Source organism: Cololabis saira, chromosome 20 (genome assembly GCF_033807715.1).
Source record: "Cololabis saira isolate AMF1-May2022 chromosome 20, fColSai1.1, whole genome shotgun sequence".
NCBI lineage: Eukaryota > Metazoa > Chordata > Actinopteri > Beloniformes > Belonidae > Cololabis > Cololabis saira.
The window spans coordinates 19,824,163-19,849,279 of NC_084606.1; the positions used below are offsets into that span (position 1 = coordinate 19,824,163).

The 25,117-nt window shown below is 42.5% G+C and overlaps 1 protein-coding gene across 1 annotated transcript in view; it reads left to right on the forward strand.

Annotated features, from left to right (window-relative positions):
- Positions 1–24,996, forward strand: part of rin1b (Ras and Rab interactor 1b) — a 52,609-nt gene extending 27,613 nt beyond the window's left edge. Inside the window, exons 2-12 of the mRNA XM_061710524.1 lie at positions 5,310–5,453; positions 6,184–6,298; positions 6,626–6,698; positions 6,956–7,047; positions 7,815–7,996; positions 8,279–8,560; positions 10,264–10,804; positions 16,192–16,500; positions 16,865–16,996; positions 18,711–18,880; positions 23,329–24,996. Of these exons, the coding sequence (XP_061566508.1) occupies positions 5,310–5,453; positions 6,184–6,298; positions 6,626–6,698; positions 6,956–7,047; positions 7,815–7,996; positions 8,279–8,560; positions 10,264–10,804; positions 16,192–16,500; positions 16,865–16,996; positions 18,711–18,880; positions 23,329–23,652 (2,364 nt within the window). The 3' untranslated portion in view covers positions 23,653–24,996. The remainder of the gene's footprint in view (positions 1–5,309; positions 5,454–6,183; positions 6,299–6,625; positions 6,699–6,955; positions 7,048–7,814; positions 7,997–8,278; positions 8,561–10,263; positions 10,805–16,191; positions 16,501–16,864; positions 16,997–18,710; positions 18,881–23,328) is intronic.
- Positions 24,997–25,117: the final 121 nt, after the last annotated feature.

Sequence of the window (25,117 nt, forward strand, 5' to 3'; positions counted from 1 at the left end):
ATTGGAGCTTAACAAGCGAATTTCGGGAGCAGGACCACGCCTCAACCACGCCTCAACCACGCCTCCTCCGGCACCACGCCTCTTCCGGCAAACCTTCAAATACCAGCCTAACCTTCACTTCCTCTTCGCTCTCGTTCTATGCACCCCTCCCCCCCACCCCTTTTCTCTTCTCCTTCTTCCCTCTCTTTCTCTACCTCATAGATTCCTAGGGGGTTCGTCGTTGCCCCGGCGCTGCGGCGGATTCCCTACCAGCTTCCCCACAACGCATCGACTGATCCATAGATCATCATCATCGCCATTGTCATCGCCATTATCATCACCATCGTCATCGTTATCATCTTCGTATCAATAAATCATTTAAACGTATCCTGTTGATGGCGTGGTCCTTGCTAGTGAAGTGGTCAGTAATGCAGGTGACTGTGGAGGTGTCCACCACCTGTGTCTTCTGGAGATGAGCAGATGGATGAAACTGCTTTGATACTGGAACAAGGCAGGATGTCTTCCACATCACTTGAAGCTTATCCTGGCTCATGGCTGAGGTCAAAAGGGAACTTCAGAATCCCACATAGCAGTCTGCACAGAGTTTCAGGACTCAACACCACCTGGACCTGCAGCCTTCTTCCAGTTCAGTCTCTAAAGATGCCTCTTCACCTGACTGCTAGAGACGGGGGAGGTGGTGGGGGTCTTAGCAGCTCCTGATGTGGTAACAAACAAAGCAGCAGAAACATCCATGGCTGAGGTGGAAGATGAGACAGCTGAAGCGTGACAGGGAATCAGTGGATCAAGCGAGGATTGGAGGTCTGTGTGGAGACATGAGAGGAGACGTGAGCTTGATTCTGAACTGAAACCTGTTGTAGAACATGTCCAGTTCATTGGCTCAGTCCAGACTAGCACTCGTCAAAAATCTTTCCTGATGTTAATCCTATTTGTGACAGGTGTAAACAAGCCCCTGCCACTTTTCAACACATGTTTTGGTCATGTCCTAGCTTAACAGCATTCTGGCCTTCAATGTTTTAAGTTCTTTCAACAGTTTCCGGAGCTATCATTCACCCATGCCTTTTGATTGGACTCTTTGGTTTATCAATAAACAATATTTCACTCATGAAGCCACAATTGGACTGTATGCCTGTCACGGAGTGGTAGGATGAGGACCCAGATGCAGGAGAGCGAGAGGCAGGAGTTCAACAAAAAGGGTTTATTTTACAAAAACCGCGCTGCTTGCAGGATCAAAAGTAACACAGAACAGGGATCCAAAAAACTTGAGCAAAAACTTGGCAGGACACATGGAGGAAGGAAACAGGACGGAACCACAAGGAGCAAGTGAAAGACAAGACCAGATATACACAAGGGGGTAACGAGACACAAGTGTGAACAATCAGGGCAGATGGAAGACAGGCGGGGCAAAACAGAAAACACAAACTGGGGGAAATGTCAACCACTGACAATGCCCTACTCCTCCCTTTTGGCACGTCGGCTTATTCTTTTAAATTGGAAGAATGACCGCTCCCCTTCGTTTGGCAGATGGATCTGTGATGTTATGGGGTTTTTTTAAACTGAAAAAATTGTGTTGTTACTTGGATTATGATTTTGTCTGTTTCTTCCTTTCCCTTCTTGTATTATTTCCTGTTTTGAGGGTTTGTTGCCATGTTTCTGTTTTTACAAAAAAGCTCAATAAATATACATTGACAAAAAAAAGAAAAAAGAAAACCTGCAGCTAATAGTACAATATCTGGCCTGCAGAAACAATATTTCCCAGCAGAAGCTGGATCACCCCCTTTGTTGCTGACAAGCATGGCAGTGACCCCACCCTTCACTGTTGCACTTCTCTTCAAATCTCAGTCTGCCTATATAGTCTGAAAGTTGGGCAATGAAGGTGTTGGAGTCTGCCTTTTTTTGACTCCCCCCATTTGCTCGTATCAATACAAATAGATATTTGGCGTCTGTTGGACCAAACTGGTCTCGATCCGAAGTTTCTTCTTTGTTGATTGTTATTTCACATCCTGATGCCTCGTGAGCTCATCTGTATTTATTTACCTCCTCACTTCTACCTTCACGTACACCTGTTGATTGTCTTTTTTTCTTTTTTTTGTCAACAACTTTCGCCCTAATGCTTTTCTGCAAGTAGAACTTGTGGATCACTTACTAGTGCTTCATTTATATAATACATATTGAACACATGTCCTTCTGCACTCTGTGTGGCAGAGGTCCTCCAGCCGCATGGTCATTTTGGAGGGATGCATTGTCGCAATGTGGTGAGTTAGTTTGGTAGACCTCCAAAGATAAAATGAGCATCCTCAGGTGCTCATCTCACACATGTGGAGACGACCAAACTTTCCAGGTCTGCAGCTTCTACTCCTGGCTTGTTAACAACTCCACAGGTGATGAGACTTTTAATATTAATCATTCTTCAAATTGAGAAATTCAGCACACACATGCAACGATAATTACATTATGTAATGCTGACCCTCCCATTTGGCTGATATCTCCTGTACTTGATTCTCAACCTCTCTGGTGGCATTTGCCATTTACTGTTAATGGGTACAGATTGGAGCATAGGCAGTCAGTTTCCCCCCAGAGAGGAGGACAGTTATGTAACAAGTGAGAACCGGTGATGAAAAATGTGAAATTTCAAATGTGCTATTAAGTAGAAACAATACTTCCTCTTATGCCAAAGAAACTGCAGGCTGGAGGATGTGAGTTCTGTTTTACTTCCGTACTCTCATGTGACAACGAAAGCTGGAAAAAACACTGATCATTAATTATATAATTTTCTTATTTTGTGGAGAAAAAAGTGAAGTTGAAGAAAAAGAAGAAAAATAATGGTTCCTAGAAATAAAACACCTCTGCACCCGGAAAAACCTGTCACCCTTTGGCAAAGATGCACAAATCTAGATGTGTGTGTGTGTGTGTGTGTGTGTGTGTGTGTGTGTGTGTGTGTGTGTGTGTGTGTGTGTGTGTGTGTGTGTGTGTGTGTGTGTGTGTGTGTGTGTGTGTGTTTACATGCTCACGGGGCACACTCATCTTCACCCTTGTGAGAGAAAGGGTGTTTCGCTGAGTGGGAATGCCTGGTAGGATGTGTAGGCCTGCGTTACCACGGCAACCATCTGCTGCTTCACTCGCAAGCGTTTGCCGGCAGCCCACACAGTGTGACATCCAGCAGCAAGCCAGCATTAGAGAAAGTAAAACTGTGATTGAATTCTAAAGAGCCAATAAAAATGTAAAGAGAGAGAGAGAAAGAAAGAGAGAGAAAAAAAGGCACGTGGCTGAAAGTGATTTATCTTCTTTTTTTTAAATACACGTAAAGGTGCATTCATCCAGACAGTGTAAGATCCCTACATTTATTATGGTGCTTCCTGTTACAGTGAAGATAAACAGTTCAGAACTCAGTGAAACACAGAACAACGTTGCCAGACTACGAAATGAACAGATTCTGAAAAGAGGGCTGAATACGCCTTTAGATAAGATGTGAGTACAATGTAATTGATAAATAAAAATCACAGACATGTCATTCGGCAAGACTATGTTTAGCCTCTTATCATGTAATTTTATTCTCCCATGTATTTGTAGAAGAGGTAAAGAAAGATGTAGAGAAATTGGGTTTTTTGGTCCAGTAAAATATAAATGAATAAATGAAAAAAATTTATATATTAGAATATTCAACATACATCTGTTTTGTGGAAAAGAGCATTGACACGTTTTATTTGTTTTAAACCAACCACAACAAACTGACTCAGCAGAGCATCAACTGTCTAAATCCACTGTTATTTACTCTTATTTCAATGTTGAAGGAAGATTCCATTAGAAAAGTGCTCTTGTATAGGTTTTACTCACAGTTGTGACCAAAGAAATTATAGTATAACAGTGTAGAGAAGAGCAAAAAAAAAGGAAGAAAAATGATAGCTATGACAAAAAGTAGCTCCACCAATGCAAACAGAGATTTGTTGGTATTGGAATAATGTAAAAGGACCAAATAAGAAGTGGAAATGGGAGCAGCCCTAAGACAAGAGCAACACAGGTAGCATGACAAACTATGTATATGTTTATAATCAAGATTATAAAGTAGTCCAAGCAGGCAGGATGGTGGCTAAGTAGTTAGCACTGTTGCCTCACAGCAAGTAGGTTCCTGGGTAGGGTCGCCACCCGTCCCTTGAAATACGGAATTGTTACGTAATTGCGAATTAAAAGTATTGAACCAATACGGACATATATTATGCGCTTATTTATTGATGTCATAATATACAGGTGAAGGTTGGAAAAGTTGAATATGTCGCAAAACTTCATTCGTAGTAAATTCAACTAAAGGTGAAACAAATATCTTATTTCCCACTACATTCAAAGTGAGATATTTCAAGCCTTAATTTGTTATAATTTTGGTGATTATGGCTCACAGTTTATGAAAACCCCAAATAAAAAATCTAAAAAAATTAGAATATTTTATGAAATCAATAAACAATTCAACCATCAAAATGATAACAAATAAAGGTTTAACATGTCTTGCTTTGCATGTATTGAGACTATGTAATATATTAGTTTCACCTTTTAAATTTTATTATTTAAATAAATTAACTTTTACACCATATTCTAATTTTCCGACCTTCACCTGTAACTATATTCTACATCTGGGTTGATGTGGACGTACAGTAGCATAGGAGCATAGGCTATTTCAGTTGCTGTATGGTTGGCTGTCGGTACAGTCGTGCAAATTCAAAGCTATTAAAGCACTTTAAATCAAAGCATTTAGTTTTTTCATATAAAATAAATACATTTCTATGCAGTTTAGAAGTTTTGGGGATTTCCCTTTTTTGGTGCCTGCGCTGCTGAAATGGGGCGTTCCTTATTTCTATTTCTGAAAGGTGGTAACCCGAATCCTGGGTCGACTCCCTGGCCCGGCAGGAGTCTTTCTGTGTGGAATTTGCATGTTCTCCCCGGGTACTCCAGCTTCCCCCTACAGTCCACAAACATATATAGGTTGATTGGCAATTCTGAATTGCCCGTAGGTGTGTGTGAGTGTGAATGGCTGTTTGTCTCTCCCCATGCGTGCAGAGTTGTGTCAGGGAGGTCATCCGGCATAAAATTGGGCCAAATCAATATGTGGACTGTGACTTACTGTGGCGACCGCTCTGCTGAGTGGGTTTAAGCTGAAGTTGTTGATGATGATAAAATAGAACAGAAGTCAACCTTAAATTTTGAAAGGTGTCATATTTTTATTGCTGGGCATCTATGCAGAGGTACTTCCCTGGTACTTCCAGGACTGGAAGCTGAGGTAATGGACAGGAGCAGGTTGTGATGATGTCCCGGCTGTCTCGCAGATGCAGGAGGTGGGCAGAGCCCGGCAAAGTTCCCAGCGAGACTTCAGCGTCCTGGATCGTCTGCTGCTCACGCATCCCGTGTGGCTGCAGCTGTCCCTGAACCGGGAGTCGGCCCTCTACGTCCTGCTCAGTGAGCCTGTCGGGGTGAGGACCAATCACTCAAGAAACCCGTATTAGTAAAATATTCTTCATATTAGTTCAGACTGAAATGAAATACTTCCCTTTACCTGAAAGGCTTGACATTTTTACTTAGTCACAAGGACCCTAAGGAGGAACAAATCCCTGATGGACTGCTAATTAATCTTTACCTATGATGATAAAACGATCATTAATGGTCAGTTAATAAAGAAATATACTGTAAGTCATTCAGTCAGTCACAAATCATTACTACCTCTAACTACCAAGTAGGAGGATATACTTCATACTGTGAAGTAATACAATATTAGTAGCTGTTTATAAAGTAGTTGTTACTAATTTTGTGATTTTGTCTATGACAATTTTAATAAGAGTTCATGTAGAAGTGTTTAGGAGGACAGAGCATCATTAATTCCCAAATATTCATGAATAACTTATTACCTAATGAATAATTAATCTGATATATTAGAACTTGTTCTCTTGAAACTTGCCACCATTATTGTAATTATTATATAAACCTCCATTGTAGTGATTGTTATTATGAAAACAAGGGAACCTTCACTTCTGTTGTTAGGAGATTGACTGTCTTTCAGAAAAATCTGGAGGAAAAATCATAAAAAATGAACTTTTTTAACTATTATCTTACATTCCTGTGGAAAATAAAACTAATTTATATTTAAAAAAAAAGTTTTTAACATCCATTTATTCTTGTTCTCCAAATGATTGTTGGCACTTGCAGACGTTTTTAGTGTGCAAATGCAGCACCAGCCAGAGGAAGGTGCTGTGTTTGAGGCTGACAGCCGACAGGAATGCCTCATCCGTTAAGGAGTGCTTCATCTGTGAGGAGGACTCCAGTGAGTATGAAACCAGACCGTACGCGACACAAAGCAGCGCACATTTCAGCTGAAGTGAGATCGAGGCATAGAGGAGGTGCTGGTGACGGATAATGCCCAATCACATGGAGGAAATGGCCCGTTTTTTGTAATTTTATTAAAATTTACCTGTCAAAAAAAAAGAGGGTGTGGAAATTCATTTGAGTATCTGTGTAAAAAAAATTAAAAAAAGTTACATGCTGCAGAAAGGATGAGCCCTCCATAGTATTTTTGACAGTTTCAGTTAAATAAATGAGTTTCTGGCTGTCTTCACAGCTGTCAATCAAACTCTGTCTGCTCTATTACCAGCGTTTGCGTTGGAGAGCTCAGCACTCAGCTTCCCTGACTTGTGTCGTCTCGTGGCCTTCTACTGTGTCAGCAGGTAATATTTTATATTGCACTGCATGACTTGCACACTTGTAGTTTGGGATTTTCATGGTTAAACCTGGTTGGATTCACATAACCAAAGGAAACGCTGTGGATTTGGGAAACTGTGATCCAGTTTAAGGATATTTTTACACATCCATCCGATGTATATACCCCGTACAAATACTATACGCCCATCAATTATGGGGCGTGCCCCCCTTTCCACATAACTCATAACTATCTAGTTGTATGTTTTTATTGTCTTATCTGCAGGGATGTGCTGCCTTTTCCTCTGCAACTACCAGAGGCCATCGCCGACGCCACCACACAGACACAGCTGGAGGTGATCTCACACATGGGACAAGGTCAGTCATCACTACTGCAGCTCAAAAAGGGAATTACAGGTCTCTCTAGTCACGCCCCAAATAAGTGTGTTAACTTTACAAAGACTGCGATTTCACGTCTGATACAAACATCAACGTTGTGGCTGAAAGTAAAGGGTGTCAGCATATTCTCGCTGCTGTTCACAAAATAGATGGCTAAAAGAAACTAAAGCTAAAAGCTGGGTGAAGTAGGGACTGCCAGCTCGCATCTATTTCAATGACGGAGCAGGTGCAGAAGCAGAGAACGAGGTGTGACTTGAAGGATAAAAGTGATAATCAGATGCTACATTGTCATGATTCTGCTCAGAAGCAGAAAAACAATTTGTGCTATTTAAGAAGTAATTTTGTTGTTCTGTTTCCCAAGGAAGGTATTAAGTATCTTAAAGGCAAAATTGTTGTTTTCCCTTATTTTTCTCTTATTGTGGTATTAAATGTCACCAAAGATGTGGTATAATGATTTGAATGCACATAATCCCAAACGTTACGCTTTTTACATTTTCCTGAACTTTCCCACTAATTCAATTATGATTGCTATGTTAACGCTGGTAATTCATGACTGCATGTTTTCTATTTTGGTTCAAGACTGATGTACAAGATTTTGCACTATAAAGTTCCAGAGATTTCCAACAGTAAATCTCTGCCACATCTAAAACTTCTTCTCTTTTCACTTTGTTTAATGGACGTCATTATTCAATGGTTCAATTGGAGCTCCAGGTATCTGAGCTTTCTCCGTGATTTTTTTCTGCTAGACTTCTGGAGTTCACCGACTGCTTCAGACATTCAAAACGGACCGGCGGGGCCCGGTGAGACAACCAACGACAGCCCAGCCCACATGGGGACAACCCAGTACCAATGCTCGCTGCTGAACCAGCGAAGTCAAGGCAAAGTTTGCTTCATCAATCCACTCTTCCTTCAGCTGGAGGTCAGGAAGGTAGGTGTACTATGTAATGTGGTGGTTTACTTTTGAGATTTCTTTTTAACATCTAACTTGATGTAACTATCATATGATGGCTATTATGAAGTCAGAAGATTAGATCAATAAAACGTTTTTTGCAAACATCTGGTAAGCTTCAATTCGAACTGTTTTAGTTCCATTCCATTACAAGTGTTTGAAATCCGTCTCTGTATAACTGCTATTTGGACTACGCCTTTATTTAACTCAATTTTAGAAAAAGAAAACAGTATTGAATCTGTTTGCTCCTTTTTACAGCAGCCTCAGGACACAAATCACAGCGCTTCCAATAAACGCCATCGCTTCAAGCGCAGCATGAGGCTCCGGCTCTCTGAGACTTCCATGAATTTGTCTCTGGAGGGAGTCAGCTCCTACTCACCCTCCTCGACGCTGGAGCAATCTGGAGGGGCCGAGGGACCTCATAAGGTCAACGCCAACCCATCGAGGCGAGTTCACGCCGGGGCTGGCGTCTTGAGGAGAACCCCTGCTGTGTCTCCTGGCTCGGCGGAGGAAGAGGACATGATGCCTCCCTATGTGCCACAAGTAAGAGCTGGGATCTTTGGTTCCCTTTTGGAAATCCTTACAGTCGTGTGCATGTCTGAGGATCTCTTCTGAGAATAACTTGTGAACAAATGAGAACGGCATATTAAAAAAAAATTATTTGCAGGCAGTATGAACCCAGTACTTCATCATTTGTTTTTCTCATCAACTCAGTTTCATTTTTTTTATTTAAATCCGTTTTATTTCTCAACAACATGTAAAAGCATTGAGGATACCAAGCACTGAAGTTATTAGAAGTGTGCAAGCTCTTACGTTGCCCAGTCAGTAAGTTGTTGTTGTTGTTGTTGCATCTTTAGTTTTAATATTCTCCACACATTCTCTACTGGGAGCAGTTGAGGTCTGCAGGCAGGACCATGTAGTCCTGACACGCTCTTCCTCTTCAGCCATGCCCCTGTAATGTATGCAGCATGTGGCTTTGGATTGCCTTGTTGAAAAATGCATCGAGCCCCTAAAAATTTCAAGGTACCTTTTGGTATTAATGTTGCCATCACAGAAGTGTGGACTTACGTTGCCAAAGGAACTGAAACAACCCAATACCACCAGCTTGACTTTGGGATTTGCTGCTGAATTTACAATTTTCAAAGTTTATTTAGACCATGGCATATTCATGAACACTACATTAAGCAGTGTAAATACACCAGGTTTTAGCAGAATTGCTAGTTTCCACCCGCAGTCCCCACGAACAACCAGACACACTCACACTCACACCTACGAATGATCAATTAACATAGCATGCATGTTTTTGGACTGTGGGAGGAAACAGGAGTACCCGAAGGAAACCCACGCAAGCACGGGGAGAACATGCAAACTCCACACAGAAAGGTCCTGCTGGGCCTGGGAGTCGAACCGGGGACCTTCTTGCTGTGAGGCAACAGTGCTTACCACTAAGCCACCGTGCTGCCCAGAATACATAAGTCTGGATGGGTTCTTTCCTACTTTGGTGCAGATCATCCCATTTCTGCCATAAAAAAGAGATGGCAATGCTGATTTGTCTTTTTTGGTACTCAAAAAACTATCCCTTATCCATGTGGCTGAACAGCTATTGATGAATGACGGTTGGTGATGCAGTGCTGTCAGAGGTGTTGGAGAATTGAGATTGGCACATTTTCCCTTTAATGCACTGAACTTGCCTAAGATTCCTTAAACTGTACAATGATATTATTTACCACAGAAGCAGTAAAATGCTTTCCATCTTTCTTTGGTAACACTTTACAATAAGTTATGCGAAATGGTGCTTAATTACCAGGAAACAAATGAAGAACTAATCCTTACCTAAAACTCTTAATTCATATCTTTTACTGAGCAACATTTTTTATGATATTATCATTTTTCTCACGCATTTGTTTACCAAGTGCCCATCTTCAATCCTACAAAGACTTGGTTCTGCTTTGGTATCAAATCATCTTGTAACACCAGCTTGGTATAAGATTGTTTCCCCTCACCTACTTCACCAAATTACCACTATACCAGTTTCAGGACTGTGCATGCCTGAAATACACAAATGCATAGATAGAGCAGAATTCATGAATTTGAGTGGACTAAAAAAGTATGTGTTCATACTGTCAGCAAAGACATAAGTCCAAATAAATGTCAGAACCACAATGTTTTCAATGTTTTTCCCCAAGGTTTTGTGATTTTATGTTACGTTGTTATTGTGTAATGATGACTTTTTTTTCTTGTTCAAGGCATCTGCCACAGTGGAGGAACCAGTAAAGGCCCAGCAGGAGCCAGATATCGAAGGGGCAGTTCAAGCCCTGGAGCACCGCCCCGTTCCATCTTTAGCCGAGCTGGACAGCAGCAGCTCCTTCAGCAGCATGGACGAGGACAATGACTCAGATTCAGATCCAGAAAGCACGGCCCAGACCCAAACGCACACCTACCAGCGCCCGCCGCTCCTCCGCTCTCGAGGCCGTGGAGGACTGCACCACATGAGCGAAGCATTCGTGTGTTTCTTTGCACCAGACAAGCGGCTGACTCGCCTGGTGGAGGAGCTTTCCAGAGACAGGCGCTCCATCTTTGGGGGCATGGTTCAGGATTTCCTCTTGGAGCAGCGAGAATCACTGAAATCCCTGACCTCCGCATCATCGTCCTCTTCCGCATCGCGCGTGACCTCTGTGCAGCTTCTGCAGGGTCTGCGTCTCTTTCTGGCACAGGCCAAGTGTTGCTTGCTGGAGAGTGGTGAGCTGGAGCCTCCCATTGAAACCCTGGTGCCCGAAAGTGAGAAAGGTAAACAAAATCTGTTTCTAATGTAGTTTTCTAATTTAAAACCTGTTCATACCACAGTTTGATCAGGGTTCTTTCAGACTCAATGGTTCTGAGAACTCTTTGAAGGTAGTAACGGACTAATGAGTTCCAAATCCGACCCCTTCCTACTACTAAGAGTAGAATTAGGTAGAATAAGAGACATTTGTTGACATGGACGTGGAGTACAAAGTATGCAATATGCTAACAACTGCACAGTTGGCGAAAAATACCTTGATGGTGAACTACTTTTAGAGAAATTCCCAGTATGCAACTGCATTCAGTTGTATTGTATATGCATGGAAGGGAAGGAAAATGAGCAGAAATTTAGGACTCAGCCCTCTGCAAAAAAACAGAATTGAATAAATCCTTCAGCTGACTTGTGATTTCTGAAGGCATTAATAATGGTATTATTCCAAAGATAGTTTTACACGCTGTTTTCAAGGGATCCACATAGGATTTGACTTTTTCTTTTGGTTCGGCTTGTTTTGGGCCGAGATGCTGACGCTGCAACGCTACACCCAGGGGTTTTCTGATTCATCCATTGGACCTTTGAAATTATGAATGATTTGTAACTAAGGGAACATGCACAGCCAGGTTTTCTTTTTTTACAATAGAAATAAAGGTAAAATTGTTACTTCAGATGGTCAGACTTCAGATTCTGGAGGAACTATGCGTAGTATTTTCCTAAGTCCTCGTAGACTTAGGAAAAGCATCCTGTTGTGCTCTTTCAGTGTGAGATACTGGGACCTGGCTGTGGGACATCCAGTTCCCATGCAGAAGGAGCGTGAGTTTGTTTTGTTGGACAGATTTGTGCCAGGTGAGATCTGGGCACTGTTAAGCCTCCCCTTTGTCACGGACTTGCCTCAGAATCTCCGTTTCTAGGTACAGCCAAAGGGCAGGGGGGTCTGGTTCGCTAATGTCAGGATTTCATCTCTTCTTTTTCTGGATGATGCAGTCCTGCTGACGTCATCAGGCGAGGACCTTTAGCTGTCACTTTAGTGTTTTGCAGCCGAGTCTGAAGCTGTGAAAGTGAGAATTGGCACTAGCAAATCTGAGACCAAGGTTCTCAGTTGTTAAAGGGTGAAATGCCCTCTCCGGGTGAAATGTGAGATGTTTGCGTCAAGCCAAGAGATCCCAGTGTCTCAGGGTCTTGTTCACGAGTCAGAGATGAGATCGACAGGCAGTGCAACACCTCTGTCTGCTAAGGCAAGACTCTGTTTCCTGCCCTCACTTATCCTCACCAGCTGTGGGTATTGACCGCAAGAGCAAGATTGTGAATATAATTGTCTGAAATGGGTTCAGTTTCATCCACTGGGTTGTTAGACTCTCCCTCGGAGACAAGGTGAGATGTTCAGTCATCAAGGTGAGACTACAGAGAGTAGAGCCATTGCTCCTCCACAGGAGGAACCAACTGAGGTTCTTCAGGAAACTGATTAGGATACTTCCTAGACGCCTTCCTGGGGAGGTGTTTCAGGCATCTCCAACCACAACAGGCCCCATGACAGAGCCAGGACACTGTACACTGCAAAACCTGTTTATAAGACATAAACAAAAGTCTTGTCACAGGAAAATTATCTTTACTTTTTGTGTGGTGGCTAGATTATTTTTGCTAGTTTTAAGAATTCTAGTCAAGATCATTTTTCTCACCCCATTACGAGAGACATTGTTTTGCCTAATAGGAGACAATTTGAATAGATTTAGGAATATTAGGCTTATTTCTAGTGGTTCTGATTTTTTCAGTGTAATGAGTTCATATCTCTTGTTTGGCTTGAACCAAACGTGGCGCAATTCAAAGTCAAGCTGCACTTTTACATCAGTTATAGATTTCAGATTTCAGGTTTGAAGGAATTCAACAACAAAAGGATTTATTTGACTACATTTAACTGAAGGTGTTCAATTCAATTCAATTCAGTTTATTTGGGAAGGGACAGTGTACATGCATATACATTTAGAATTAAAAATGCAAATGCACCCAATTTTAGCTACAGAGCTAGTTTCCATTGGCATTCCCCCGGCTAAAAATATAAAAGAAAGACAAGTTAAACAACAAGTTAGAACAAATACAAATAAAGCATGCAAAAAGTTTCTGTTCTTGTTATTTTGCTTCTATTTAAGATAGAAGGAACAGGAGAACAACCTGACACATCAATCTTCATACTAACACGATCTTAGACATGTACATATATTGCAATAGTGAATACATTACACACATTCCACATTTAGCAGTTAAAAGTTTAGGCGGTAAAGTGCCAGAGCAAGTTAAAGTGCTGGTTACGATTAAAGTGCTGAGGGTTTAAAGTTAAAGTGCTATAATGGGGGAAAGACAAGGAGGATGGAAGGGGAGGGGAGAGTGAAGATGCAATGGGCTGCAGCAATGCAAAACCAGATCATATGTATTGTTCGGTTGTGGAATTTAAGGTAATTACTGTCTGAACTCACTATCCCAAAACTTGTAAAAATCTCCTTCTGTGGTGAGTTTATGTCATAAAAGGAAGGAGACAGAGAAAGCAGCACGAGAGAAAGCTGTGAAGGAAAAAATCTGCAGTATCCAAAAACAGTGATTGGATAGACACGGTGCCAGAGGACACGGGTCTGTGGAAAGTGACAGGCTTTTCTGATAGATGGTGGGCTGACTCGGCACCGGTTGAAGGCACTGTCAACAAAAAGTAGCTTGCGAGTGTGTGTGTGTCTGTGGGGGGGGTCATTTGTTTAGGAAACAGTATTAGGAAAACCCTCCGTATCTGCTGCATTCAGAGACTCATTGTCATGAAGATATTGCAGGATGTTACTTCGCAAGGCGTGTGGTTAGATCTTTTGACGGTGTCCTGTGCGTAGGCTTTTCTTTTCTGGGCTGCTTTGTGCGCGGCTGAGTGTGTGCATGCGTGTAAACGCGTGATGACGGATGATGGTTGCCTGGCTGTAGAGGCTTCAGGGGAGAGCGGTCAGCCGCTGCCTTCCGTCCTACCTTTCCTCGCTTCCTCTCTTCCTTCCTGCGCTGCGATTCTGATTTATCTCGCATTGCGTCGGTGGGAGGCATTTGCATTTTTTTTTTCTTTTTTCTCCCCCTCGTTTATCATAAAAAGATATCACAGGCCCACGCTCACTTGAAAAGCAGCACGATTCAGGGGAGGGTGGGAGGGAGAAATAGAAATAGGCAGGTTACTTAGAATTTGTAATCAGTTACAGATACGAGAGTAAAGGCTGAAAAAAGTCCCCTTTTTCAAAAGTTGCCAGTATGTGTGAGCATGTAATCACATTACATGTAAGCCGTGTGTCTCCAGAGCAGGTAAACAAAAGGAAAAGGAGGAGGCGAGAGTGAGAATAATTGATCACAAGGGGGAGTATGTAGTAAGGTAAAGTGGGATGGATGTGGGGGATTATGCAGGAGGGAAGCATGGAGCAGGGAGAGGAGGATACTGTTGAGTGGCAAATATTGAGTCAGGACTGCCCACTATCTACAGGAGAATCGCCGAAAGTGGGTTTCAATGTGTGTGCACGTTTACTGCTCATGAGCTTGGGTATTGCATTTCATATTTTTTTAAATCCCAGGTGGTCAATTTTTCATCTGAAGAATTTGATTTGATTAGATTTTTTTATGCCTGATAGTAGTAGTTTAAAAAGCAAACATTTAAAGACAACTTATTTACTATCATTCTCATAGTGACTTGAGTTTGCGGGGCAAATAGAAACTGGAATGTGTGTAAAAAGATGTGGATTCTCTAGAGGTGGGACTATTGGGGCGCTGGTTTACCACTGGTTTACCACCTGTCGTGCCTCCATCCTGTAACTTGTTGCTGTTTTGTCTAAGATCAATGATCAGATGAAAAAGTTATGCACTTTAATGCCCAAATATTTATAGGCACAAATATAAGAATATTCACTGTCAGATAAAATGTACACAAGAAGATGAAGGTTGTTTTAGAAAGGTACTGCTCCGTAGCCCTTTGATGGCCCCTTACTTAGAAAAATCCTGTTTCCGCCACTGCTTTATGGCCACCAAGAAAAGCATCTGTGTGAGCAATGAGTGAACGGTGGCTCAGGGAAGTAACTACATCTGGAAGAGTGTGTGTTGCCCTTTTTCAACTTGCTTCCCATTTATTCTCATTTATCTTAAAATTTGTGAATCCCTATCCTTTACAGGGAGGTCATGCTTGTAGGTAAAAGTGTCTTAACAATCACTTTGCACTAGAGTTTGCACACAAAGGATTATGCCACGTTTTTAAAAAAGCAAACCTGTCTGATCTAGTATTGCAAATCAGTTTGCTTTATTGTTGTTGACACATCATTAACCGTAACATTCCTCCTTACCTGGTGAACAATGATGGTCAATACATTTCTTAGGCATCCCAACATCAATATAAATATGAGACCAGAGAATAGGACTGATGACTTTGTTGGTGAGATCGTCCAAAAATCCACGCATCTAAAATCTATAAACTTGTAATCGGGTCATTTTTCAGTTGCAGCCACTCACTGACGGGTTGACATGAAACAAGTGTTGGGTTTTTTGGTGGGACTACGGATACAGGTTTGAATTATAGCAAGGATTTATATACAAATAAAAGCTCCCTCCCTCTCTCTCTCTCTCTCTCTCTCTCTCTCTCTCTCTCTCTCTCTCTCTCTCTCTATCTCTCTTTATCTATGACTGCATGATTGAGTTTGTGTAAAAATTAAGAGCTAAAATTGACTCAAGATGATTTAAAATTTCCTTTGGATAGAATATTTTCTTACCTGCACATAATCTTAAAAATCTGAAACAGAATTCTATAGAATTTAAGAATCTGTTTTTGTCTTTTTTCCTTATTTTGAATCAGTCTCTCAAAAAACATCCATCCATCCATCCATTCATCCACCTCTCTGTCATTTATTCATCTGTCTGTCCATCCATCCATCCATCTTATTATCCATCCATCCATCCATCCATCAATCTTATTATCCATTTATCCATCCATCATCCATCCATCTATCCATCCATCCATCCATCCATTCATCCACCTTTCTGTCATTTATTCATCCGTCTGTCCATCCATCCATCCATCTTATTATCCATTTATCCATCCATCATCCATCCATCCATCCATCCATCCATCCATCCATCCATCTTATTATCCATTTATCCATCCATCATCCATCCATCCATCCATCCATCCATCCATCCATCAATCTTATTATCCATCCATCTTATTATCCATTTATCCATCCATCATCCATCCATCCATCCATCCATCCATCCATCCATCCATCCATCCATCCATCCATCCATCCATCCATCCATCCATCCATCCATCCATCCAGCCTGTCACCAGGCCATCATAGGTCGGGAAAATGATGACTTTCCTCTAACAATGCGGCTCTCCCTCTCTCTGCAGATCTAGCGCTGGAGCGATCCATGTTCTCCTGCGTGTTACGGCCCCTGAAGTCCCACCTGGAGAAAGCCCTGATGGCTCTGCACAGTCGAGACGGCTCCAGTCAGCGCCTCACCCAGAACCTGCTCCGTCTGAAAGGGGGTGCCGCCATGGAGCACGTCAGCGTTCAGAGGGGGGTCCCAGATAGCAGGGAGGTGGAGAGGGTGAAGCAGAAACTGGTGCTGATGCAGCGGACGCACTCGCCCATCGATAAGGTGCTGCTGCTGCTGCAAGTGTGCAAGTGTGTCCACAAGGCTATGGGGTCCTTGCATGGTGAGAGCGCTGCACGCTGCATTGATTTGAGTTTTTCACACGCACTTTAGACTGAAAAAGTATCAGACTGAAAGTGGAAACATTTCATTTGATTGTAGTTGCTGTTAGAATTTGTTTTTCTGGTCAAAAATAAATAAATAAACTAAAGGTCAACAGTGTTTTGACATTTTCAAAGCCTCCACATTTCAGACTCACGTTGTGGCAGAGAGCAAAGCCACGGCTTGTCTTTTTTTCTTTTCTACATTACCTTTTGATATTTCAAATCTAATTCCAATGCAATGTCAATAGTTCATCTCAACTTGACCGACCTTGAGTATGACTTTTAATTTTAACTTTTAATGACCTTGTCACATTGTCTGTTCAGGAGAAGAAGTGAGCTGGGATGACTTCTTGCCATCGTTGTCTTACGTGATTGTGGAGTGTAACAGACCTCGTATCCTGATAGAGGTGGAGTACATGATGGAGCTGCTGGAGCCCTCCTGGCTGGGTGGAGAGGGTATGACGCTCACCTTCAAGTGCTATCTTTTTCTAGTAACAGTCTGTTAAGAGCTCTGTTTATAGTTTAGTTTGGTTGAAATTTCCCATCTGTCTTTTAATCTGTTAAAGTCAGCTGTGTGGGGAGGACATGAGGCTTCAAAGTACGCTATAAGAATAATTCTCAACATATTTAAAAATAAAGATAAAAAAAAACATCTGTTACCAAAGACTAGGCAGATGTTCAAATAAATCCTTGCAAAAATTATTGGATGGATTTTACACCAAACACAACGGTAGCTTCAGGTTTTCTTAAAGATACAGTATCGATTTATGTGATGGAGGGCTTGGCTTTAAAGGGGACCTATTATGAAAAACATGTTTTTTCTTGCTTTAACATATATAAAGTGGTCTCCCCTCAGCCTGCCAACTCAGAGAAGGAGGAAAGCAACCAAATTCTGCAGTGTCTGTACAGCCGCCTGGAGGAGCCATCCAGTGTGATGTGACTTCTATGAGCCGTTCAGATTCTGCGCCCGTCGTTACGTAACGAATTTCTAATTTATTTAGCAAAAACAATCAAAAGCTTGTTTTTAAGACATTCAAGGCCTGTTTAAAATAGGTATTAGATGCCATAATAGGTCCCCTTTAAGCTTTAAGTCTTCCTATCAGTGCTTATCAAGCCCTATCAAGTTGCCATGGTGACTTCATCCTTCTAGATTACGTTGACCTCTCAGCCTTGCTCAGAGTTATATTTATTCTCCTACTCACACTGTGTTTATTAGGGTCAATCTTAAATACTGTCATGTAGCATCAGGGGCGGCACTAGGGATTTTGGGCCCCAGGAAAAGAACCTTTACAGGGCCCCCAACACAGCGAAAGCATTTTCTTGCCGGCGTTGATTTTTCCAAAACAAATAAAGTTATTGTTAACAGGACATTGAAAATAAAACATTTGTTATTATATGTTAGTTAATAACTTTTTTCTGTCTTATCATTTCATTATCATTGGGGGCCAATCATGGGCCCCTCCGTCTCCTTTACCTCCCCTTTTTGGCATTAGATTTGTGGTTGTAGGGCTCTAAACATGATGTTAAACACATCTCTTCTCTTCAGCTCGTCTTAAGCCCATCTTCTTCTCTTTAGCAAATATTCCTCTTTTGAGTGTCCCCTCCTGTCTTCAACTAATCTTTTTCTTCTTCCATCATCTTAAGAGTTTTCAATTGTCAGAGTTATGTTTTACTATTTTCTTCACATTTATACTCAATTTTATCAATTTCTTTGATTATCAGTAGTTTAGCTGTTATTTTCAGCAAAGTTCATCTCTCATTCAGCATCTCAGCATTCAACCTTGTATTTTCAAAGGGAATGCAGCCTTTTCTATCTTTTTTTTACATTTTTTTATACATGTATGTTTTGGCATCTGAAGTGATCACCATGTCAAAAACTCCACCATCAAACAATTCTGTCACTAAACTTGGGGTCTTCTAGCTCTGACGGTCGGTGAGCTGTTCAGATTTGTAAGGTTCAATGACATCACAGATCCAGATCATAGTAAAACGATCCAGCCTCCCCATCTCTGCCTCCACCCACGTTCACATCAGTCTGCATTTACTATGACCAAGACGTTGGTAGCAGAGTGTTATAGGACAGATCTCAAAGGACACCCCCACACCACAGTAAAGACTGCTGCTGTACGTGCTGCACGACTTAGTCCTTTTATTCAACTTTCTCCTGCAGGTGGGTACTACCTGACCAGTGTGTATGCCAGCCTGTTCCTGATCCAGAACCTGGAGCAGGAGCGGCCGTTTTCAGGATGCCTGACGCCCCAGCTCCAGGACGCGCTGAAGGAATGGAGCAGCAGACGGAGCCGCGAGGCCCACGTACACAAGGAGATTCAGCAGAGCCAAGTAGGCACCGCTTTGCTTTCATTGTAGTGGCACGACACAGAAAGGCTGGTTGCTTCACAAGTGGGTTTGTTATGGAGTAATTCAGTCAGTAGCTGAACACATCAATCAGCGTTTCTGCCCCATGTGAACTGCTGCGTGATGTGTTGCTTGCTATGCAGCTGTCAAGTATTCTCAGCTGAAGGGCTGAAATTATGAATGCAAAATATCTAATTTTTGCATGATGACAACTGCACATAAATACATCTTTAATGTTGTGTTTTTTTTTACTTATATGTGCAAAATAAACAAAGGTTTCACTCCAACGGGAGAACTTTTCTCACTCAGAAGACACAGTTCCTGAACTGTCTCGATTGCTTCATTTATACTCGAGAGTTTCATTACTTAACAACATCACCATTAAACTTTGACTTTAAGGCTGCTTTTAGTGAGCAAAACTGGGACAATGAGGAATCCCATCAGAACAACGTTGTTTTTTTTTCTCCAGCAGCTCAAATTTTCTGTAACTTCTGTATAAACTCCAACACAAGTCAAGGTTTTCTTCCACTTCCAGTTCATAATTACATCTTACTGTCCACCAGGTTCCTGGTTTCTTCAGCCTTCTGATTCTGGATATCAACCTTCCTTTACTCCTATTTCTTTCTCCATTCCTTATTTCTCTCACTTCCCTTTGAATTTGATCAAACCTACTTCTTTTCCTTTCCTCCTCCCCAATTTTTTGCCATCTTTTTTTAGGGTTTTGCTTTATAATGCTCTTGGTTTCCATCCTGCTGATACTAATTCTCAAGTCAACATCAGTGCAGTATTTGTGGCTGCTTTTGTTACTTCTTCTACAGTTTAATTTCCTCTTACACAGATGAACTTCCTTCCACTGTAGTGCTGACAACATCGCCACCATGTCCCCAAGTACACTGACAAGCCATCAGTGATTCTTTTTCCTTCTCTAAAATGAAATTATGGACCAACAACTCCTGTAGTAACAACCTGTTAAACAACCAGTTGATCAGTCAGAGCGTGGGTGTTTCAGGAGGAGGGGCCTGAAAGAGACAGGTGTTCAACTGAAGCATAACGCAAAATAAGATGTTCCCCGTATGCTGCTGGGGTTTTACAAAGGCTAACAACATAAAAAAAAGAAGAAAAGATGTTAACACAGTCTTTCAGTGGACTGTATGGCATGTGAGTGTGGAATTGTGGATGAAACCCTTCTGCTGAAGCTATCCCAGCATTTTCTTGCCAGTAAACATGAGCATGCTGCCTTTATGCCTACGGTAATTCTACTGCTAAACCAGGTTACTTTAACTCACCTTGTTGCATTGTGGTACATGTATCTTCCACTTAGTTTGACTCCTGCTGAGCATCACCCTACACCATCATGGTCCCACCACCATGCTTCTCTGCAGGATGGTGGTGGCAAGATATTGACAAGACATTTGCAAGATATTAAACTTTAAATATGGTTATTAGTTAAAGCCTGTGGAGTTCTGTTTAAAGAGTTTGTGTGTCATCAGAAAACTTTTTCGTTTTTTTGTATTTTTTAAGATGAAATTGTACTAATTTGCTCATGTTCACACCTCTGCATGGGACATCTGAAATGCTTTTAGAGAGACCATTTCAAGGACATACTTGTGTGTTTCATGTCAATGGCACTGCGCTCCTGAGAAGACTCAAAACTTTGGAAATATGTTGCATCTCATTCTGCACGGGTTTGACTGCTTCCTTAATCCACAATGTAACGCAGAGATGGAACTGTTTTCACCAGCTTTGTACGTTGCTTTGTTGTGGTCTGAGGAAAACGGCAAGTCATTGACGCTAGACCCCAAAAAGCGCCCCCGCTTCATCTGATTGGTCCATACAGAAAAAACTTCGTGCCTCAAGCCCCACAATACGGTTTGACGTACATGCACGAAAATTGGTACACGCCTGTATCATGTCGCAACTTAAAGAAAAGTCTCTTGGCGCCATGGCCAAAACCGAACGGAAAGTCAACCATTTTGAATATTTTGAATTAATCGTGTAATTTTGGCGCAATTTATGCCATTCCTTCGGCAGTTAATACGACCCGAACCGTAACGTGCACCCAGGTGTGTTATACATCAAAATGTGCGTCTCCATCCTGCGACGACGCGCATTACTTTTTCTCATTCAAAAGCGTTACCGTGGCGACGCTAGACGCCAAAAAGCGCGCCCCCCCTTCATCTGATTGGTCCATATTTGATAGTTCCTACTTTCTGCCATAACTTTTGAATGGTTTGATATAGAGACGCGTGGGTGGTGTCATCTGACTCGGTTTTGAGTCCTTGAACATAATTGGTGCAAATTAGCGCCGCCCCTTTTTCTGATTGATCAATATTTGATAGTCCCTATTCTCTGTCATAAATTTTGAACGGGCTGTGATAAAGACATGTGGGTGGTGTCATCGGACTCGGTATTGAGTAATTGACCTTCATTGGCCTGAATTAGCCCCGCCCATTCTTCTGATTGGTCAATATTTGATAGTCCCTATTTTCTGCTATAACTTTTGAATGGTTTGACATAGAAAGTCGTGAGTGGTGTCATCTGACTCGGTTTTGAGTACTTGACCTTCTGATTGGTCGATAGGCTATTTGATATTTTCTGCCATAATTTTTGAATGGTATGACATAAAGACTGGTGGGTGGTGTCATCGGACTCGGTTTTAACTCCTTCACCTTAATTGGTTCAAATTAGCCACGCCCCTTTTTCTGATTGGTCGATATGTGATAGTTCCTATTTTCTGCAATAACTTTTGAATGGTTTGACATAAAGAGTCGTTGCTGCTGTCATCCGCTAAATGTCCAGGCCTGAAGAATCTACATGCAAGTCATACAAGCTTCCACTGCAGCACGCCGAACGTGCACAAGGGTGCGAGGGCCCGTTCATCGCTGCTTGCAGCTTTAATTCACCTTATAACGCTCCAGCTGGTCTGATACGTTTCCAACGGACACCAAAAAAACTCATCTTCACACTTCAACAGTGGAGTCGTCAAAAAATAACCACCAAATGAGACTGGAGACAAAATCAGCAGCAAAAACACGGCGATAATCCTCCTAAAAAAGGTCCCACATTACAGTGATTAATTACAGTGACGGCGACACATGCTTAGCGGCATCCCATTGTCCTGTATCTCCTACACTCGTGGGTGAGCTCGAGCAGATAACTCATGTTTTACTTTTAGATGAACCGTGAAGTAGTTTCTTATTCTACTAATTCTAGTGTCCGAGGAAACGGTGAGGCTTGTCCAACAACAGATCCTCCATCACTTGTGAGACAACACACCTGGATTTCCCTTCTCTGCATCCAAATATGTTTCATATTCATTTCTGGTGGGAGGGGGGGATTAGTTTACAGACATTTTTAGAAGTAATCTGCTGATCGGGGACTGCCAGCTTACCTGGGCTTTCACTAATGCAGATACACACACACTGACTTTGAAACTAGAATCTCCAAGTGCCCCCCCCTCTTAAAAAAACAAAACAAAAAAGGCTTTCTCAACCACGTTTCTGTCTTGTCACGTGGTGCTTCCCCCGACTTCAAATAGCCGATCTAACTCAGCCAGCAGCCAGATTTTCCACTGACACAGGCGGAGATCAGCGAGCCAAGTGCTATGAAGAGGTGGGCGGTCAGATAACATGAAATTTATTGAGCTGCATCTACCCATCGAAGCAGGCAAACACAATATGCACACGGACGGCGAGGAGCTCAGTGACTCTGTGAGTTTATGGCAGACCTGTTGATTGTGATTGATTCTGTGTCTTCTTCATCCTTTTAAAAAAAAATCAATTTTATGAGTGCGCTTGGGTTTCTGTGTTGCTGGAGGTTTGATGTGTGCAGGATTGTTAGTGCGTTTGTGAGGAAAATTCTCCTCAGTTTCTTAAGAGACTGTTTAGTAAAACAGTTTTGTCCAGTTTTCACCGAGCGTCTGTGGGAGGTTGAAGCTGATGTTATATAACAGCCGGAGCTTTTGAAGAGATTTGTTAGTTTTATGTTTGTTGCTTGCCTGTTTGGATTTAAGTGTGTGAGGAAGAACTTGTCCGACACGATGCACCAGAGTGAACTTGATGGGTGATATGTGGTGAGTTTGGACGTGGACTTGCTGGTGTGGGTTAATGCCGGGAGGCTGTCAATGAACCTGTAGCAGAGAGAAGAGTAATCCCATGGAGGTGATGCTGATATAAAGCTTTCTGACCCGGCTGTGCAGCGTGTAGGAAGCAAAGGTTTTGTTTCTTTTGCCTGATTTATTTCTGCAGATTATCAATCTATGTGTTCTCACTCCTCTTTTGGCTCCATCCCTCTCTCCTCCCCCACTTTTGCCCTCACTATGTAAGACTGTTGACCTCTGTTTACATCAGCACTGTTCATATTCAGTCTTTTTTCTTTTTTTTTTACTCTGTTTCTCTTCTCCTCCCTCCCTTCCTGACCTTCCCTCCCTCCAGAGGTGCGTTCGGATACTGTTCCAGGACGGGGAGCGGAGCGCCGTGCGGACGTTGCAGTGGAGGGCCGGGGAGACGAGCCAGGCCCTGGCGCAGCTGTGCGCCACCACCTTCGAGGTGTCCGACCCCCAGCAATACACGCTGTACTGGCGCAGCGGCGGCGAGATGCGGGCCCTGCCGCCTCAGGCCCAGCCGCAGGACCTCGCCAGCCACAGCGAGGGGGGGCCCTCGCTCTCCTACCTGAGGACCGACCACGACTTCAGCAAGATGCGGCGGCTCACCAGAGGCGGCGCGGTGGACCTGAGCGAGTCGGTGTGCGAGGAGTGAGTGGGAGGCACGGAGGGAGGAGGAGGGGGGAGGAGATGGATGGTTGGTCTTTTTTTCTCTATCTCTTTCTCTCTCTGGTGTGTCGTGTCTCGTCGTGGATCAGGACTTGTGAAAAACTGCAGCCCTTCTACAGACTTGGAGCAGGCCTTACGCGGTCCACTCTCCCCTGAATGGAGCCACATGCAGAGCAGGACTGATCCCAGAACTCGTAACCACGGTTGCAAGTGTAAAAGGAGTGTACTATTTGTGACATGGGAAATGTGTAATAAACGGATTTGTCATTCGAAACATGAGGCCAGAGTTACACCATGAAAGGATTACATCATTACAATCACGAGGTGGCTCGAGTCCAAAGACAAAACTCTGAGAGACTTCTGTTGCCTGGAAACAAAATCACTTCCTGTACACTTATAGGAAGCCAAAATGTCCACTGTGGTGATGTAACCCTTTCACAGTGTGGTTCTGGGCAAAAAATTGAAAACACACTTGGTTGTTTTATTGCTTCACTTAATGTGTAAAAGTCTGCAGATGTTTGGTTGGAAGTGTCAAAGTTGTAAAGTGGGGATACAGGCCTTTTTTTCACGACCCCTGGAACACAGCTGGACTAAAGAAAGAAAAAAAAGATGAGATGCGTTACAGCCGAGACCAAATCTCAATACCAAAGTGACAGAAAAACAGATAAATTGAGGTCATTTTGTGCATAACCCACGAGGATGGTTTTATTCTCACTTTCTGGAGAACGGGTGCAGACTCTGCTCCTTCATTAGTATCTTCTGAGGTGATTTTGGCAGTTGGAGTAATAGAGTATTGGGAGAACAAGTGGAAACGCATCAGCTCTGTGTTTTTTAAATACAGTAAGTTAAAAAAGAAGAAGATCATCATCGCTCCTGGACAACCTGCAACAGATTTACACACTGACTTGAGAATGTATTAAACCCTTTTTTTTCCCCCATGTCAGAGTTTAAAACCTTTCGAAACTACTTTCACTCTTCATTTCCAATCACCGCTTTTCAGTTCTGTTGTTTCTCTTGACCGAGCTGCAAGAGGTGTTACGAGAGGACAACCTGACAAATGAGCTAGAATGTAAAAGTCCACGTCACCAGCTTCCGGTGACTCCTGCTGCAAGTCATCACAATCGACTGACTGTTCAACTCGGTGTCACTATCTTATATCATGTGTAGTTTGCAACTGAATTTTGATTGTTCTATTTGTTGAGTAGATATCAAACCTAATATGGCGTTTTTAATCCAACCAGGAGGTTCTGAGAACCGTGATGTGTTTTCGAACATTATTGCATGCTTTTTCATTTGACTTGAAGGTTCTGAGGATGTGTGTGTGCGTGTGCGTGTGCGTGTGCGTGTGTGCGTGTGCGTGTGTGCGTCTGCGTACACCTGTGTGTGTGTGTGTGTGTGTGTGAAGCATGTGTTCATTGTGAGAGCTCACTATTTCTTTTCAGTGTAAAATC